Here is a 21,020-nt window from a genome sequence, read left to right on the forward strand (position 1 = left end):
ATAAACAATAAGTCTTAAGTTCAGTTCAGCTCCTAGGAAAAAGCTTCAATTATATATATATCAATGTATATGTGTTCATTTTACATTTAAAATTGAGAAAGGAAATGGTGAATATGTCAAAGCGACAACCACCCGACCATAGAGCAAACAACAGCCGAAGGCAACCAATGGGTCTTCAATGTAGCGAGAATTCCCGCACCCGTAGGTGTCCTTCAGCTGGCCCCTAAAATTTGTATATATATAGATGTGTTTCCTCTTCAAATAAATAGATTATCAACACATGTGAACGAGCGTTTTTTTCCCTTTTTAAAATGTTGATAATAATTGTACCTTATAGTTATATCTATGTTTGTTCTCTATAACTATGTAATTGTAGATTTATAAGAAATAAAGTATTCGTATTCGACAATATCTTATAGATATTAGAGTTAAAAGACGTTCACACAATGTCATAATTCGTCCATCCACGAAAAGATATGAATACCTTATTTAAAATGCATACTTTTTAATTCGTTTATTTTATAATAAATCCGTTATTTAGATACAAGAAGATGTTCAGTGAGTGTCAATGAGACAACTTTCCATCCAAGTCACAATGAAGATAAATAAACTATTATATGTCAAAGTACGGTCTTTAACACTGAGCTTAGGCTCACATCGAACAGCAATCTATAAAGGGCCCATAGAATAAGTATAAACTCATTAAAAGTCAAAACCAACGGTAAAATCTATATAATTAAAAACAAGAAATCAGTAACAATCATGAACCACATCTTGAAAATGGTGAATTACACCTGGAATATGATAACATACGTTTACGATAGAAAATAAAAACATATTATATTGAAAATAATGTTTGATAAATAACAACATAAGTTCGGTACAAGGGGAGGTTGGATTGCCTATGTGAAAACTCTCTGTAAGAGACCAAATAACATAAAAAGTGTCAACTATAGATCTCAGTTAGGCCTTCCATAATGAGTAAAACCCGTACCGCATAGTCAGCTTTTAAATTGCAAATTCCTGTTGAAATTTTTTTTCCATAGGATTTTACAGTGTTATTAACTCTTTACTTGCATGCGTTTAGATCTCGTCATTGTGTAATGGTCTATAATTATTTTGTATTCGTGTCTTTATTTTGGCTTATGTGATTTGTCTATATGCCTCTTTGTGGTTTTTTTTATACATATGAAGTGGCTCTGTACTTATACATCCCGTCATATGTTATTATTCTATGAACATTTTTGTATTCTTGTCTTTCATATTTGGTTATATGATTTGTCTATATGCCTTAATATGTTTCTTTGATACACATGACGTGGCTCTTTACTTAATTAAACATCATGCCATTGTGTTATTGTTCTATGATAGATTTTGTATTTTTGTGTCTCAGTTTTGCTAATATGATTTGTCTAAAGGCCTTTGAAACAGAAGATGTGGCTCTGTACTTAAACATCATTTCATATTGTTATTGTTCTATGATAATTTGTGCGTTCTTTTCATTCATTTTTGCTAATGGGATTTTCTATATATCTTTTTGTGTTGCTTTTTTATACATATTTGTTTGTTTTTGTCCTCCAAGCGCTCCATGAAACCTCTTTCTAAATAATTAACATACATTTTATCAGCAATCAAAGCCGGGCACTAAAGATATTATGCACAAATGTGCGGCAAAGTCTTCAGAAAAATGTCTTCACTTCTTCTTTTTAAACTTTACAATCTTTTACCATTTAAAACTTTTGGTACGTAGTAAGCAATCTTATTAAAAAAAACTTCTTATAAAACTAAAGCAGTATATCTGTGTTTAGTTAATTTGACAGATAAACAAATAATTGTGAACACATGTGAACAACGGTATTTACTCATTTATACGTGTGGATAATAAGTGGCTATCTAAGAGAAAGTAAGAGGTGACACCAGCAAATAACAAAACAAACAAATGTCTTCTTAAAAATCATCAACGAAAAAATAAAACAAATAATTTCCAATGCAGAATATTTATTTCGTATTTTATAAGATAAATCCGTTAAACGTCTGTTCTTTCTATGTCTGGTTTCTGTCTATTTGTCTACAATAGAAAATAATAACTTTGTATGCTTACATCAATTTTTTTTAAAGTTTATTTCTTATGGATTCAAATGAAAATCTTTAACTAAATTGAATGCGTTAAGATGACCATAGAAAAAGGTATGTGAAGCCACAATGGAAAAATCCAACTTTTGAAGGATCTGACTTTTTTCCGACGTAGTCGGTATAGTTTCGGTTTGTGCCCTTTGAACTTAAGGACGCTTAACTATGGCAACATAATACGCATGCTCGAAAATCGTTTCTGTGATTGGACAAAATGCTGTCATGGTGGGTGATTTGTTTGTGTTTGAAGAAACGTCTCGTTAATTATATCGTGATGGAAAGCAAGTGAAAAACTATAAATATTTGAACTAGATCTTACAAAGATTTATATTTTTATTAAAATAATTGTCCAATAGCTCTTTGCATCCGTGACAGCTGTTTATTCGGGACAATTATATATTTTTTAATGTAAAATTTGTTGTTCGAACGTACATAACTTTTAGAACGCACCTACGCATGTGAGATTTCCGCGGGGTTTTGTTGAATGTAAACAGAAAGAAACGAGGACCGAGAATACTGAACACAAACAGAGAAAACGTTATTTAAGTGGTATCTTTGTGCTTCTGAAGGTTATCGAAATGATAGTTCTGAACATATACTCAAATTTAAATACGTCGGATATCTTTTTTAAAGATATTTCTTGTTTCATCTATCAGTAAGATAAAATAATTCAGATTTTTAATACCAATACACATGAACCAAGCAAAACAAATGTATCAGAAATAAATACAACATTTTAATGTGACATATATAGATATGACACCAGGTTTACATTTCTGCATACAAAATGCATGGTCTTATATCACTTTATATGCATATATGTTATGCTTTAATCAATTGAAATTGCTTTAAAAGATAAGTATTCCGCGACTTAGGTTTCTTCAATTCGTGTTGACATGTCTTTGTGTCTTTGTTGTCGATTTGATGTGTCAATAAACATATAAACTATGTGTCATTGTACGGCCTTCAACAAAGAGAAAAACGCATACAACAATTCCAGCCGTGAAAACAACTGTGTGATTTATGAAAAATCAGTAAACAAACAGAAATTAGATATAAAGTATACAACAAACGACAAAAACTAAAGTAAATGCTCCTGACTTTGAAAAGAGAGCCCTTTAGTTTAGGATTTATGTCTGGCTAAATGTTATGCGCTGCAGACAAGTATAACAACCAGACATAGCACAGAAACTATTATAAATACTTCTTACCTTATATTTTTAGACACCTTTTGGTGGTAAGCTACCTCCTCCAATTCCAGGATATGTAGGGTAACGCATTTGAGGGTACATAGATCCCGGGTAAGTTGGTGGGTATGTAGATCCAGGGTAAGTTCCGGGGTACGTAGATCCCGGGTATGTTTGAGGGTAAGTTGAACCAGCATTACCACGGTACATAGATGATGTTTGATAATTTCTCAAATATTTACAACATGTTCTCCAGTATCTTGGTAAAAAAGGTAGTATACAAGAGTTTCTCAAACTCCATTCCCTATAACGACATCGCCGACGGCAAGTACACCATATTCGTCCTGTACAGAAAAAGGAATCGATTTAAAATGAGGTAAACAACCATATGAAATTAGGCAATGCTTTTCCAGATAATATATATAGATTATAAGACGGCCTTTTTCATGTTGGACCACTTATCAGTCTTATGTCATGATATCAGCCCGAGAGCCGACAGACTTGAGTAAGAATTTTGATCATCGGCTGAAATGCTATGTTCTTTTTGTCATATACTTCAGCAGAAGACGTGCAGACAAAAACTTTTTTTTAAACTTTGAAAAACAATAATGTTTGATTTGTAATTTTTTATAGTATTTTTGTTGATTCCTAATAATTTTTTTATCCACTTTTGTTAGGATTTACACAAAAAAACACGGACCATTAAGGTGTATTTTCCTGAATTTTCCGAAATACGTCGAAATGTAATTCGATAACGTAACAGAACAGCATGCAATAATAACCGGAAGCAATTCTTTAAATTTAATGAATAGATATATGCTCAAAAAAGTTTTATCATGGGATACCATTATATTCTATAAGTATATAATAAATAGTTTTATAACATCTCCTGTATCAAAGGTAGCCTGTTCATATTTCAGATCAAAGACTAAATTTGAAACTCTTCCATTAAACATAACATATCGTGGGTAACGTATGAAGCAGGGTTTGCTAATACCTTCAGATGAGTACGTTCTCATCAGTCTTAGTTTTTATAAAGAGTTCTGTAGAGTGTTGATTGTATTTTTGGTTTGTCGTGGTTCTGCCGGTTTTCTGAGGACAAATAAGTATCAGAACTTAGGACTAGATGTTATTTGAATAACATTAACTGTGTACACATACAATTTTAATATGACGTGTTTCTATTGCTAATATGACGTGTTTCTATTGCTAATATGACGTGTTTCTATTGCTAATATGACGTGTTTCTATTGCTAATATGACGTGTTTCTATTGCTAATATGACGTGTTTCTAATCGTGATAAAATTCTCGATACTAAGCAGACGCAGAGATGTACACATTATTGCTGTTCCTGTTAACCTCCCACGTTATTTCATATGTCGTAACATATGTTCAAACACTATGTTAATTTCTTTGTGATAAAATTGAGATGGAAAAAAGAGAATGGTTATTCTAATAAGAATTAATGCATAAGATAATAAATGAAAATTGAAAACAAAATTCAATATGACGTATTTCTATTATTTTGTAAACATCATCGTGAGAATATTCTCGATACTAAGCAGACACAGAAAAAAAAATGAAAAAAAATTCCCGATATTTCATGAAAATCGCGGCGCATAAGCGTTATTTCAAAATTTGATGTCATATGAATTGAAATTCTAAAGCTGGAGATTTTTGTGGTAAGTGTAATATGGAGAATATAGCATTACAATGGAGTTTCCCGTATGTTAAATAGTCTATCCGTTGCACCAGTCGTATACTTATGGATTTCAGCAAGTCAACATGGTGGCTCACACCTTTTGTTACGACTTGTCAACTGTATATTTGACAGTAAATAGTAGCAAACCGAAACAAAATATGGGTTAAGAATTAAAAGGCTAAAATACATTTTTTCTTGTGGCTTATTTTGAATAGTTCATGCAAGATTTAATGATTGAAATGAGTAGCTTTTGTCTTACAGGGGTAAAGTAGAAACACACTGCGATAATAACTGCGATTCGGTTTTCAAATTACCGTATTTGTCCTATTAGAATCGGAGTATTTATTGAAGTTTTAATGTTATCGAGCATTCACTGCCTTTGTGAATACGCTTTTAAAAATATTACCAATTATGCTTCAAAATGCGAATAGTATATCTAAAGTTAGATTTGGCTATAGTTTTTGGACCATCAGATTATAGCTCTTCATCTTTTATATAAGCTTTGGATTTCCAATTTTTTTGCCACGAGCATCACTGAAGAGACATGTATTGTCGAAATGCGCATCTGGTGCAGGAAAATTGGTACCGTAAATGTTATTAGACTGAATCTTCATTTCAATATCAATTTTAACTATAAATACATTAAATTGAAAAATGATACATACCAGAGCTTGAGCCGTAGATAGGGTTAATACCTTGACCTTGTCCGCCTATAATGCCATCATTGGGATAAATACCATCCCCCATTTGGTCATCTCCCCTTCCCCATGGTTGTTCTATGCTTGGATAGGTACCCTGGACGAATGGTAAGACACCAATGACCAACAAAAGAAGAATAGACGGAAGTCCCATGCTGATGGCTACGTCCAGTGACTTGATGTAAACCTTAGTGACTCAAAGGCCAAGTGTACCTTTCTTGGTCTTCTAATAACAGTATATATACCCCATAGTTAATATCGTGATGGAGAACAGACTTGTATTGTATCCATTATTTTTTTATTTTAGATAAACTTAATCTTTGATCTGTATAATTAATTACAATAATTATGATGTTTTGAGGTTGGACAAATTTAATTTCAATTCAAAAGTGTTATTTTGAAATAATACAAAACTATATAATGTAAAGTCATCAAATGAACCACGTGTTAAATTGAAGACCAACAGAACAAACGAACATCATTCGAACCTGATTGTCGTGTTTTGATCGATACTGTTAAACAACTCATTTTCATGTCTTGGTAGATATAATAGTATAAATAGTCATCTTGTATTCAGTTATTTCCTGTTTATTATGGGCCGGCACTTTGCCGGTTTTTTTATGATATAGGTTTTTGGATTGTTACATGAGTTTCAGCGGATCTACATTATTTTGTGCGGTATTTGAAAATTAAAGATTTTAGGTAAATTAAATTCACACATTTTTTATTATTTTTTGTATGAGAAGAAGATGCTAAATATGTATAGCAATGAATGTTCGTTGTTTTATTATGCACAGAATTCGTGACACGTAATTGAGGATTTCCCAAACCATGTATTTTAGAAATGTAAATAAGGTACCATGTTCTTAAAACAACTCGTCGTCGGAACATGGGAAAAGATTTTTTTTCTTAAGATAGTTATTTTTTATTCTATTTTGATTATTATTTATACAGTTATAACCATAGTAAAGATATTTTAACTTTCAACGTATACGATCTCGGTAGTTTTAATAGGTAACCTGCTTCAGTAACTGAAAGTGATTTTTAAACCTCTAAAATATCCACTTGGTGTTTTATAAAATACTTTGCAATTTTACTGCAACCAAACAAATTAAATTTTAGAAAAACTGTAAAAAATTTATCAGTTGTTACGAAAAGGATAATTGCTATACTGTCTGAAGTTTTCTGATATTTAGTTGTAGTATGAAGCATGTGTTTAGTCTGTCGTAAACCCAATACGATTATGAAGGGATATGGAGTTAATGTACATGAGATAATATTAATATCAATACATAGTAAAACCCAAATATGGAACGTTTTTATTATTGTCCTTAATCTTCAGATCACCATAAGGCATTCGAAAATAATCAATATTTCTCATAACTGGTAGTAAGTTTAAATTAACCTTTCGCATCGGTTTGAGCAGAAATCATTGTTAAATATTATACAAAGCTACATTCCTATTTTTGTGACTGTTTGTTGATACTTTTCAAATTTCACCAAAACTGTATAGAAATTAAAACATTATGTCTATGATTTCTCAACCGTATCTGAGACAAATAATTTGATATGTGTTTGCTTTACGATTTTATTTTTTTATCAAACGAAGTGGGCAAAGGGATATAGTGTTTCATCTGTCAATCACAAAGTTAAAGTCAGTCCATCTATCTAGTTTAAACATATTTATCCATAGTGGATTAAAAAACAAGTTATTGCAACTTATAGTAATCCTTTCCACTTTGCAGGTGCGCGTGCTGGCATTAGCCTTTCTCTTTTTCGAAATTTACAAGGGTGTCTTTTACGTGCAAGAGATGCGGCTCTCTCTTAACACTGGTCAGTCATTTATTGTCCCCTTCTGACGGACTATCATCGTTTCTCAAGACAAAACTCGCAAATAGTGTTAAGGGAGAACCGAAAATACAGTCCCTGAAATGTTCTCCCCTTAACGGGGAGCAAACCAGGAACCTCTGTGTAAGTAGTCCGATGCACTAACCACAGCACCACACCTCGCTATCTATCCGTGGAAGTATAAGTCATAGTTCATGACATTTGTTCATGAGATTTTGTTCATAGACGCGTCTTGATAAAAAAAAAGTTAACTTCATCTACATTTAAATTACAAATATGAGTGACTGATAAAAGTTTGCGTTACACTCCATATCTGAGATACAACTCGTGGAGAAATAATATTTTGTCTGTAGATGCGTCTATAATAGTCATAATCGAGTCCTAAAAAATATGTCATCATGAACTAAGACTCATGAATGAGTAAATGCAGCTTTGATAGTCACGAGTTTAAAAATTAAGTTTTGAAAATGAATTAGATGATATTCGATTTCATCAACATCACAATTAAGATATAGTTCATAGCATTATCATAAATTATTGTATTGGACCAGTTCTGGCAATTGAGGATGAAAGACCTTCAACTTACAGATTGTTTATTTGATATTTTGCAATTTTTTAACACCAAAAACATCCATATTTCCGGCCCAAAATGTTGGTGCTTGCACCAATTAACTCTCTTGTTCAGTTCTGTATTTGGTTATTGTGACAATCGTTGTGACCATATTACAAAAAAACTAAACTTGCAACGCACCTGACACCAAACACACATTCAAATTAGTCTAACAAAAATTTCAACCAAAAGATATATACAATTTCTACGCTTTAAATCCATTCTTAATTTTATATTTTGAATAATTTTCCTCTTATTTCAATTTAAGCGAAATTTCCGTGCAAATATACGGATGCATACTATACTTCGTCCTATAGGCATGTGTTTATTTTTACTTATTACGAATCTATAGAGTATTATAGGCAACTAAAATTTCTTTCAGTTATTGTCGATCGCAAGCTTACTTGATACCACAGTTTATTGGCTAGTGACACAATCAATCAACACAGATCACGAGAGCAATTTAAAAACAATAAGTGACTTGAAAGAGAGATGGCTGATGTTTTCTGGTTTTTTTTTATTATTGATATCCCTTTTGTTAGTTAATACTAAAAAGAAAGAAGTGTGATTGTTGGCAGTGAGACAACTTTTTACTAAGGACCGAATGACACAGAAATTACAAATATAGGTCACCAATGAGCAAAGTCCATGCCTCCAATTAAGTCAGCCCTAAAGGCCACAGAAATAATAAATGTAAAACCATTTAAATGATAAAATTAACAACCTTATTCATGTGCAAAAAAGAAAGAAAAGAAATATGAAACGCAGCAACAACCGACAACGGTTATCTCTGAATTACAGGCTTCTGAAATGGGACAGTCACATACATATAGAATTTGGCGTGGTGAAACATATAAGCGGGATCCCAATCCTCCACCAATCCTGAACAGTGATATAACAATACAAGATAAAAATAAACTATAAAAATCATTTGAATAAGGCTTTTCTCATCAGCTGAATACATATCTGAGAGTTCTCAGCGTTACTTGCAGTTTGTTCTAAACCAATAACAACTTATTAAAAAATCATGATAGACTAGATTATCAATTATTACACATCCAACATCCCACGGATTTAGTACACAATTTATAAACAGTCGGAGAACATGACCTTGTGCAATGCCAAGATAAAGATATCGATAGAATAATGATCATTTAGTGTGCATATGCATGTAAAAATATATTTAGTTTGCTTCTAATTTAATAATAACAAAATCATTAATGGCAAATTAATTTAGAATATAGATAGGCTTTTTTTTACAAGAATTATGCTAATGAAAATAAATTGATAAACATGATTGATCCCATTTTATACATTTGTGTAATGTAATTAATAGAAAAACAAAGAATACAGATATCATGTTATGAACATTGTTGTACGAAATAATATCACTACATTTTTTTATACATTGGTGTACGTAATAATATTAATACAGGTAAACATGTTTAAAATTGTTAAACAACACACAAGACAACGTATACAGGTATGTCAGACCTTGATAATTTGAAATAAGTTATTATAAGATATTCAACTAAAACTTATATATAAAATTGTAATGTTTGACATTCAATGTAATCTTAATTTTTCAACTACTGAGTGTGAATGTCCATCTGGTCATGCTGGTATCAATTGCCTCTCCTTTTTTTTTTCTCTTCCAATCACTCATTGGTGTTTTTAAAACTTTCCTTAAAGTATATTATTGTTTCATAGAAAAGTCTTCTTGAATCAGGTTTAACGTAAGGAAACATGACATAGTTTTTTAACGCATATCTTAAGTGTATTGTACAAGTTGTTGTGTTTACTGTGTATACTATGAATTATTATTGAGTTATCTCCCTTTGTGTGTCTTTTCTGAATAAACTATAATGCCCTTGGTCTACATCATCATTGCACTACTCCACTTTGAAACTTATATTTGTATAAAATCTTGAGAATAAAATAAAATCAACTATCAACGGTTTGACACCAGCATCTTATAACCCTACTGTAAATGTTGGTAAAAGTATTTGGTAGAGACAAGTATCTGTCTTTAGACGGATGTAGTCACGTTTTGTTGCTTATCTTCTTTGGAGTGGTTTTAGTATTGTTAAACGATAATAAATTTAAGTTATATAAAATGAAAAATATGCAAGCATCGGAAAAAAACATTTTGTTTGTCATCATTCAGTTGGTTACAAAATCAAGGGATCGGCGATAGTGGATAGATTAGCACTGCTAGTATTATCATCGAACGGTGACATTTATAAAAGATACTAAAATTCAGTATAAACAAAAAGTCTTAAGTTCAAACAATATGAACAGTTTTACAGATTAATAACCAAAATTTCAACAAATCACACAAATACAACCATATAACCGTTCTAAGAGAAAAATGAGCTCAAAGATAGTTTTTGATTGTCAGTGATTGCTGTTTCTGATTAGCTTATTCCAGCAGTTTGGTTTTTTTAATCAATGCAATGCTTTGCAATCGCCTGTTTTACTTTAGTCCTATAACAGACAAAAACTGTTGCTTTTTTTGTGAATTGTTATTAATCCTAGGAAAAAGCTTCAAATATATATATATATATCAATGTATCATGTATATGTGTTCATTTTACATTTGTATATGTATAGATGTGTTTCCTCTTCAAATAAATAGATTATCAACACATTTCCCTTTTTAAAATGTTGATAATAATTGTACCTTATAGTTATATGTATGTTTGTTCTCTTAAACAATGTAATTGTAGATTTATAAGAAATAAAGTATTCGTATTCGACAATATCTTATAGATATTAGAGTTAAAAGACGTTCACACAATGTCATAATTAAAATCCATCCACGAAAAGATCTGAATACCTTATTTAAAATGCATACTTTTTAATTTGTTTATTTTATAATAAATCCGTTATTTACATATAAGAAGATGTTCTATGAGTGCCAATGAGACAACATTCCATCCAAGTCACAATGAAGATAAATAAACTATTATATGTCAAAGTACGGTCTTTAACACTGAGCTTAGGCTAACATCGAACAGCAATCTATAAAGGGCCCAGAGAATAAGTATAAAATCATTAAACGTCAAAACCAAGGGTAAAATCTATATAATTAAAAACAAGAAACCATTAACAACCATGAACCACATCTTGAAAATGGTGGATTACACCTGGAATATGATAACATACGTTTACGATAGAAAATAAAAACATCTTATATTGAAAATAATGTTTGATAAATAACAACATAAGTTCGGTACAAGGGGAGGTTGGATTGCCTATGTGAAAACTCTCTGTAAGAGACCAAATAACATAAAAATTGTCAACTATAGGTCTCATGTAGGCCTTCCATAATGAGTAAAACCCGTACCGCATAGTCAGCTTTTAAATTGCAAATTCCTGTTGAAATTTTTTTTCCATAGGATTTTACAGTGTTATTAACTCTTTACTTGCATGCGTTTAGATCTCGTCATTGTGTAATGGTCTATAATTATTTTGTATTCGTGTCTTTATTTTGGCTTATGTGATTTGTCTATATGCCTCTTTGTGGTTTTTTTTATACATATGAAGTGGCTCTGTACTTATACATCCCGTCATGTGTTATTATTCTATGAACATTTTTGTATTCTTGTCTTTCATTTTTGGTTATATGATTTGTCTATATGCCTTAATATGTTTCTTTGATACATATGACGTGGCTCGTTACTTAATTAAACATGATGCCATTGTGCTATTGATCTATGATAGGTTTTGTATTTTGTGTCTCAGTTTTGCTAATATGATTTGTCTAAAGGCCTTTATATATTTCTTTGAAACAGAAGATGTGGCTCTGTACTTAAACATCATTTCATATTGTTATTGTTCTATGATAATTTGTGTGTTCTTTTCATTCATTTTTGCTAATGGGATTTTCTATATATCTTTTTGTGTTGCTTTTTTATACATATTTGTTTGTTTTTGTCCTCCAAGCGCTCCATGCAACCTCTTTCTAAATAATTAACATACATTTTATCAGCAATCAAAGCCGGGCACTAAAGATATTATACACAAATGTGCGGCAAAGTCTTCAGAAAAATGTCTTCACTTCTTTTTTTTAAACTTTACAATCTTTTACCATTTAAAACTTTTGGTACGTAGTAAGCAATCTTATTAAAAAAAAAATCTTATAAAACTAAATCAGTATATCTGTGTTTAGTTAATTTGACAGATAAACAAATAATCGTGAACACATGTGAACAACGGTTTTTACTCATTTATACGTGTGGATAATAAGTGGCTATCTAAGAGAAAGTAAGAGGTGACAACAGCAAATAACATAACAAACAAATGTCTTCTTAAAAATCATCAACGAAAAAATAAAACAAATAATTTCCAATGCAGAATATTTATTTCGTATTTATAAGATAAATCCGTTAAACGTCTGTTCTTTCTATACCTGGTTTCTGTCTATTTGTCTACAATAGAAAATAATAACTTTGTATGCTTACATCAAATTTTTTTAAAGTTTATTTCTTATGGATTCAAATGAAAATCTTTAACTAAATTGAATGCGTTAAGATGACCATAGAGAAAGGTATGTGAAGCCACAATGAAAAAATCCAACTTTTGAAGGATCTGACTTTTTTCCGAGGTAGTCGGTATAGTTTCTGTTTGTGCCCTTTGAACTTCAGGACGCTTAACTATGGCAACATAATACGCATGCTCGAAAATCCTTTCTGTGATTGGACAAAATGCTGTCATGGTGGGTGATTTGTTTGTGTTTGAAGAAACGTCTCGTTAATTATATCGTGATGGAAAGCAAGTGAAAAACTATAAATATTTGAACTAGATCTTACAAAGATTTATATTTTTATTAAAATAATTGTCCAATAGCTCTTTGCATCCGTGACAGCTGTTTATTCGGGACAATTATGTCATTTTAATGTAAACTTTGTTGTACGAACGTACATGACTTTTAGAACGCACCTACGCATGTGAGATTTCCGCGGGGTTTTGGTGAATGTAAACAGAAAGAAACGAGGACCGAGAATACTGAACACAAACAGAGAAAACGTTATTTAAGTGGTATCTTTGTGCTTCTGAAGGTTATCGAAATGATAGTTCTAAAGATATACTCAAATTTAAATACGTCGGATATCTTTTTTAAAGATAGTTCTTGTTTCGTCTATCAGTAAGATTAAATAATTCAGATTTTTAATACCAATACACATGAACCAAGCAAAACAAATGTATCAGAAATAAATACAACATTTTAAGAATGTGACAATACTGTCTGTTATCATATATAGATATGACACCAGGTTTACATTTCTGCATACAAAATGCATGGTCTTATATCAATTTATATGCATATATGTTATGCTTTAATCAATTGAAATTGCTTTAAAAGATAAGTATTCCGCGACTTAGGTTTCCTTCAATTCGTGTTGACATGTCTTTGTGTCTTTGTTGTCGATTTGATGTGTCAATAAACATATAAACTATGTGTCATTGTACGGCCTTCAACAAAGAGAAAAACCCATACAACAATACCAGCCGTGAAAACAACTGTGTGATTTATGAAAAATCAGTAAACAAACAGAAATTAGATATAAAGTATACAACAAACGACAAAAACTAAAGTAAATGCTCCTGACTTTGAAAAGAGAGCCCGTTAGTTTAGGATTTATGTCTGGCTAAATGTTATGCGCTACAGACAAGTATAACAACCAGACATAGCGCAGATCATTACTTATATGCCAACCACCGAAACTATTATAAATACTTCTTACCTGATATTTTTAGACACCTTTTGGTGGTAAGCTACCTCCTCCAATTTCAGGATATGTAGGGTAACTCATTTGAGGGTACATAGATCCCGGGTAAGTTGGTGGGTATGTAGATCCAGATCCAGGGTAAGTTCCGGGGTACGTAGATCCCGGGTATGTTTGAGGGTAAGTTGAACCAGCATAACCACGGTACATAGATGATGTTTGATAATTTCTCAAATATTTACAACATGTTCTCCAGTATCTTGGTAAAAAAGGTAGTATACAAGAGTTTCTCAAACTCCATTCCCTATAACGACATCGCCGACGGCAAGTACACCATATTCGTCCTGTACAGAAAAAGGAATCGATTTAAAAAGAGGTAAACAACCATAATATATATAGATTATAAGACGGCCTTTTTCATGTTGGACCACTTATCAGTCCTAGGTCATGATATCAGCCCGAGAGCCGACAGACTTGAGTAAGAATTTTGATCATCGGCTGAAATGCTATGTTCTTTTTGTCATATACTTCAGCAGAAGACGTGCAGACAAAAACTTTTTTTTAAACTTTGAAAAAAAATAATGTTTGATTTGTAATTTTTTATAGTATTTTTGTTGATTCCTAATAATTTTTTATCCACTTTTGTTAGGATTTACACAAAAAAACACGGACCATTAAGGTGTATTTTCCTGAATTTTCCGAAATACGTCGAAATGTTATTCGATAACGTAACAGAACAGCATGCAATAAAAACCGAAAGCAATTCTTTAAATTTAATGAATAGATATATGCACAAAAAAGTTTTATCATGGGATACCATTATATTCTATAAGTATATAATAAATAGTTTTATAACATCTCCTGTATCAAAGGTAGCCTGTTCATATTTCAGATCAAAGACTACATTTGAATATCTTCCATTAAACATAACATATCGTGGGTAACGTATGAAGCAGGGTTTTCTAACACCTTCAGATGAGTACGTTCTCATCAGTCTTAGTTTTTATAAAGAGTTCTGTAGAGTGTTTATTGTATTTTTGGTTTGTAGTGGTTCTGCCGGTTTTCTGAGGACAAATAAGTATCAGAACTTAGGACTAGATGTTATTTGAATGATATGAAATGTGTACACATACAATTTTAATATGACGTGTTTCTATTGCTAATATGACGTGTTGCTATTATTAATATGACGTGTTTCTATTGCTAATATGACGTGTTTCTACTGCTAATATGACGTGTTTCTACTGCTAATATGACGTGTTTCTACTGCTAATATGACGTGTTTCTATTGCTAATATGACGTGCTTCTATTGCTAATATGACGTGTTTCTATTGCTTATATGACGTGTTTCTATTGCTAATATGACGTGTTTCTAATCGTGATAAAATTCTCGATACTAAGCAGACGCAGAGATGTGCATATTATTGCTGTTCCTGTCAACCTCCTACGTTATTTTATATGTCGTAATATATGTTCAAACACAATGTGAATTTCTTTGTGATAAAATTGAGATGGAAAAAAAGAGAATGGTTACTCTAATAAGAATAAATGCATAAGATAATAAATGAAAATTGAAAAAACAAAATTCAATAAATCATGACGTATTTCTATTATTTTGTAAACATCATCGTGAGAAAATTCTCGATACTAAGCAGACACAGAAATAAAAATAAAAAAAAAATCCCCGATATTGCATAAAAAATCGCGGCGCATAAGCGTTATTTCAAAATATGACGTCATACGAATGGAAATTTTAAAGCTTGAGATTATTTTGGTAAGTGTAATATGGAGAATATAGCATTACAATGGAGTTACCCGTAGGTTAAATAGTCTATCCGTTGCACCAGTCGTATGCTTATTGATTTCAGGAGGTCAACATGGTGGCTCACACCTTAGTTACGATATGTCTGCTGTAGATTTGACAGTAAATAGTAGAAAACCGAAACAAAATATGGGTTAAGAATTGAAAGACTAAAACACATATTTTCCTGTGGTTATTTGAGGAATAGTTCATGCGAGCCTTAAATTTGATTGAAATGTGTAGCTTTTATCTTACAGGGGGTAAAGTAGAATAGCAGACATACAGACTGAAAACCACACTGACCTTCAGTATTCAAATTACCATCTTTGTCCTATTAGAATCGAAGTAATTCTTTGAATTTCAATTGTTAATGACATTATTGACTAATTATATATATACACATAGTAAAAAGTGTTGCAACACTTCCATTGAAAACAATTGAAGTGTTGCAATACTTTTTCCAGGTGTATATAATCTCTACCTTTTTATGTACCATTATAAAATTATCATCAATGATGATTCAAAATTCGAAAAGTATATCTAAAGTTATACTTATATAATAGTTCTTGAAAAACTGGTCATTATCGCTATATATGGACTGCCCACAGGACAGTGGTATTGACTAAGATAGTGATAATGACTGAGCCGAAGGCGAGGTCATTATCGTTGTCGCAGTCAATACCACTGTCCTACGGGCAGTCCATGTATCACGATAATGACCAGTTTTTCAGAAACTATTATGTTTATTTCATTGAGAAACCATGTTTTGGAAAATTCTCATAAATTCAAAATGCCTACAGCGAACTCGAGTAGCTGTACGATTTCTATGGCAAAGAGTGAAGACCAGTCGACGTAATACTGCCACTCATTTTAGTGCAATTATTCAGTATATAAATACTTAATCAAGTTATCTTTAATTTTATAATTAAAGAAAACATATAATAAAGAATTCAACAACTTAAATATAATATTAAAAACAGGAACATGTTTTATAAAAAGTACATCTCTCTAAACAGAGAAACCACTCCCCAACGGTCATTATCAGACGAAAACCACGCCCCAACGGTCATTATCAGACGGAAACCACGCCCCACCGGTCATTATCATGTAAAAGTTCGTTAACGACTGGTTTTCTGGTCCGTATTTTTCTGTTAATGACCGATGGAATTTATTACTGAAGAATGATGAATGTCATGTGACCCCTTTTAATCCAATAAGAGAATCTTATTCTCAACCGATATGAAATAATAAATTTTATTATAAATATCAATTTTAATTATTAAACGAAATATTCAACAAATGGTACAAACCTGAGCTCGAGCCGTAAATTGGATTACCATCTTGACCTTGTCCGCCTCCATGATAAATATCATTTCCGATTATGTCATCGCCCATTCCTCCCCATGGTTATTCTATGCTTGGATAGGTACCTTGGACGAATGGGAAGACAGCAATGACGAACAAGAGAAGAAGAGATGGAAGTCCCATTTTGATGGCTACGTCCAGTGACTTGGTGTAAACCTTGATGAATCAAAGGCCAAGGGTACCTTGCTTGGTCTACTAGTAGCGGTATATATACCCCATACTTAAAATCGTGATGGAGAACAATCGTGTATGGTATCCATGTTTTTATAATTTTAGATAAGGCCGTTTGTTTTTCGTTTGAATTGTTTTACATTGTCATATCGGGGCCTTTTATAGCTGACTATGCGGTATGGGCCTTGCTAATTGTTGAAGGCCATACGGTGACCTATAGTTGTTAATGTCTTTGTCATTTTGGTCTCTTGTGGAGAGTTGTCTCATTGGCAATCATACCACATCTTCTTTTTTATATATATAGATATCAACTTTAATTATAAGGATGGAACATTAAACTGAAAATGGTACAAACCTGAGCTTGAGCCGTAGATAGGATTAAGACCTTGACCTTGTCCAGCTGTAGGAAAAATACCACTTCCGAGTTGGTCACCGCCCATTCCCCATGGTTGCTGTTCAAAATATTCAGGTGTGGTACATTGGATGAATGGTAAAACAGCAATGACAAATACAAACAGAAGAGTTGGAAGTCCCATGTTGATGGCTACGTCCAGTGACTTGATGTAAACCTAAGTGAATCAAAGGCCAAGAGTACTGTGCTTGGTCTACTAGTATTGGTAACGTTATATATACCCCATACTTAAAACCATGATGGAGAACAGACTTGTATGGTATCCATTATTTTTAAAATTTAAGATAAACTTTTTCTTTGATCTGTATGAATTATTACATTATTAATGATGTTTTGAGGTTGGACAAATTTAATTTCAATTCAAAGGTGTTATTTTGAAATAATACAATAACATGTAATGTAAAAGTCATCAGAATACAATAAACAACGTGTTAATTTGAAGAACAACAGAACAAGAAAACATCATTCGAACCTGATTTTCATGTTTTGATCGATACGTTTGAACAACTTATTTTCATGTTTTCCGCTAGATATATTGGTACAAATAGAGCAACTTGCATTCAGTTTTTGTGAGTATTCCTAAATAAATACCCTGAATTACTTATATTATTGTATTTTTGTATTTTTTCTTCTGTTTTCGAAATTGATGTTTGTGATTACTGCAAGATGAGTCAAGCTCTTCCGCACTGATTTGAAAAATTTGCTCTCTCTCATGTTGCGATTAAACTATATTCCGAAGGAAATAGTACAGGGGCCTCACAACCATGTTTTCAATGTCATGTTTACTGTTCCTGTCCGAAGTATCAAATCCCGTTGTTACCTATGTTGTGTTATTACACCACCCTACCATGATATACGAAAACGAAATCTCATAATGTTTACAGATTCATATTTCAGGTAGCTGTCCAACGCTATTAAATCAGTAGTGGCCGTCTGACATGATAGTTTTTTTCTTGTCTTTCATTGTTAACGCAGAGATCGGGTAGTTTACAGTGATATGTTACTCTCCACCTCTTTGTCCCTTTGGACTTTAGTGGATAGTTTTCTCATACCACTTCTCCATATTATATACTATATGGCGTATACTTTAATACGGAAGATGCACTATAAATAGATTTTTTTACTCAAGAGAGGTGCTTTTATTAAAACAGTTGAAGCCAACTAATTTACGAAGTTAAAGAGCAATATTGTAAACTTACGATTTCTAAAAGTTATTCAGTATTTAGCTTATCACATCTATGCATTGCTTGAACGTTGCCAATTATTTTAAGTTCAGATGACTCATGCAAGTGTCACATACAGAGCATTAACTGCTGACCCTTTCAAGCTACCAGAGGCTAACCCGGTTGTTAGTGGGATTTATGTTGGTCAGGTTTTTTTTTCTTTTCGTATTTTTTCGTGTTTTGTTCAACTTATGAGTTTGAAATGTCTGTTTGCCTATACCACCTCTTTTTATCCTCTCTTTTGTATCTTTGAAGCCTCTCCCTTCTTTTTACTCAAAACAAGTAATGAATAGTTGCATTTCTTTTAAAGTCGTTTCTATGATAAGAAGAACTGAATTTGTGTGGCCGTAATCTTAAATGGTATTAAGTCTTAATTCATCAGTTATCGTCCGTTTTAGATCTTTCTCGTAATGAATCAAATATTCAATCTCAACATGGTTGATTTTTGGTATTCAACCCCACTTGATAATATCATGGCAGCCGGTTCTTCTTAATGGTGAATACCGGAATACCAAGAGAAAACTGTCAAAAATTTAACATCTTACGTGCAGCACTTAATGGCTATTTTACATACATTTAACCACAATTTATAACTTCAAAAGCTAGGAACAAATCTTACTTGACTGTTTGCTATATTTGATTTTTCTTTAAGTGCATTTAAAAATTGGCATTTTTACCACTTTTTCCATTAGTTGATTATTCGGTGTTCAGCTGACTTCATGTGCGCACTTGTTTCATATGATTGTGGTCGTTAAGGATAAATAATTTTATTTAGATGTCGTTACAGCTATTTACCAGTAAGAGTTAATTGACTACAGGAAAACTTTCACAAGCTTATGAGGTCACGTTAAAGAAACTGGTAGGTAAAATTATTCCAATGAGACAATTATACAACAGAGACTAAATGATTATGTTCTAAAACGTCTACTAAAATTATAGTAATGTTGTAAGGAACCGACGCCGACACCTAGATGTGAAGACAGAGAGATGAATGAAAAAAAAAACACCTAGGGCCGGGCTGAATGATATTTACTATAGGTGCCTCTTAATTTTAGACGTCGTTACCATTTTGTCATGCTTAGAATAATATTTTATTATGTTAATTTTTATTACGCTCAAGAAGCGAACATTTGACATCACGAACTATGTTATCGTTGTCTTTTATATTAATGAACTGTGCAACATTTTGCACTCTCTTTAACAATGGACACAATTCATTATGTTCTAGTAAAAACAACTGTTTTAAATGGCTTAGTTAAGAAGTGAATACTATATGTTGAATTGGATTTTATCACACATCATTTTGGGAATTGAGAGAAATATAAGTTGCAACTTGGACATAGAAAAAGCTCATCCCTCCTTCATTTAAGAAAATTATCAAAAAGCGCGTTTAGCTATAGCGTGTTGGTTTTATTCATATGTATTCAATGCATTTATGTTTTGTATTTTTGTATTTTTTTTTTTAACATTGTCAAATAGATTATTTTGGAAATTGATCTATATTAGAAAGCTCGTAGTGATTCTTCATTTTATATGTAAATTTCTATTATATTTTGATTTTATTTTTGCTTATATGTATATTTAGGAATTAATTAGTTTAATTTGCTTCAGTCGTCTCTTGACAGCGTGCTAGCATAGAATAAAATCCACAAGTTAGACTAAACAAATCATCAATAATATGCATTTGTTACTATATTGCAATGCATCTGTCAAGAAGAAGAAAGAGCAAAGACTGGTCAGCTCGGAGTCAAATGATGTGTAACGGATAGAGTAACATGATTTTATATAGACAGTTACCTTGTGAACTTAATCGATAACTCTTCGGTTCATTGCGTATGTATAGTGCAAAGTATGTTTAATATTCATAAAGCAATCACGTGTTGTCATTCTAAATATGCATTTGATTTGCCATTGGACGTAAACTATAGTTCATCATTACTAAGATATCTTTAAGAAATAGTGACTGAATACATTTATATAGCAATTAGTCCCTAATTAGTTTTTTGTCCATTATAAAACCACAACAAACGGAATTTGATAAATACCACTGTTTCAAAAATGAAGCATAACAGGTTTCTTAAACAGGAGTTATCAATCAATTTTACACTATATTATAAACAAATTTAACATTTCTATAAA

At 31.8% G+C, this 21,020-nt stretch overlaps 1 protein-coding gene and 1 long non-coding RNA gene across 2 annotated transcripts; both read right to left on the reverse strand.

The window, feature by feature from the left end:
- Positions 1-1,981: 1,981 nt before the first annotated feature.
- On the reverse strand, positions 1,982-5,918 carry LOC139496432 (uncharacterized). The gene is made up of 3 exons (XR_011657657.1): positions 5,686-5,918; positions 3,342-3,661; positions 1,982-2,068 (listed from the first exon to the last, which is right to left on the reverse strand). It is a non-coding gene; the product is annotated as an uncharacterized lncRNA (long non-coding RNA).
- A 6,604-nt stretch (positions 5,919-12,522) lies between these two features.
- On the reverse strand, positions 12,523-17,835 carry LOC139496428 (uncharacterized). The gene is made up of 3 exons (XM_071285025.1): positions 17,602-17,835; positions 13,927-14,252; positions 12,523-12,609 (listed from the first exon to the last, which is right to left on the reverse strand). The coding sequence occupies exons 1-2, from the start codon at positions 17,780-17,782 to the stop codon at positions 13,936-13,938; spliced, it is 498 nt and encodes a 165-aa protein (XP_071141126.1). The 5' UTR covers positions 17,783-17,835; the 3' UTR covers positions 12,523-12,609; positions 13,927-13,935.
- Between the last annotated feature and the right edge of the window lie 3,185 nt (positions 17,836-21,020).

The sequence above is a fragment of the Mytilus edulis genome, chromosome 11 (assembly GCF_963676685.1).
Source record: "Mytilus edulis chromosome 11, xbMytEdul2.2, whole genome shotgun sequence".
In the NCBI taxonomy this organism is placed as follows: Eukaryota; Metazoa; Mollusca; class Bivalvia; order Mytilida; family Mytilidae; genus Mytilus; species Mytilus edulis.

Bases quoted from the DNA above. Each gene is read 5' to 3' on its own strand.
- LOC139496428 (XM_071285025.1), bottom strand. From the start codon at position 17,782: ATGGGACTTCCAACTCTTCTGTTTGTATTTGTCATTGCTGTTTTACCA. The intron at 14,253-17,601 runs GTTTGTACCATT...TTTTCTGTACAG, and splicing joins TATCTACGGCTCAAGCTCAG to GACGAATATGGTGTACTTGC.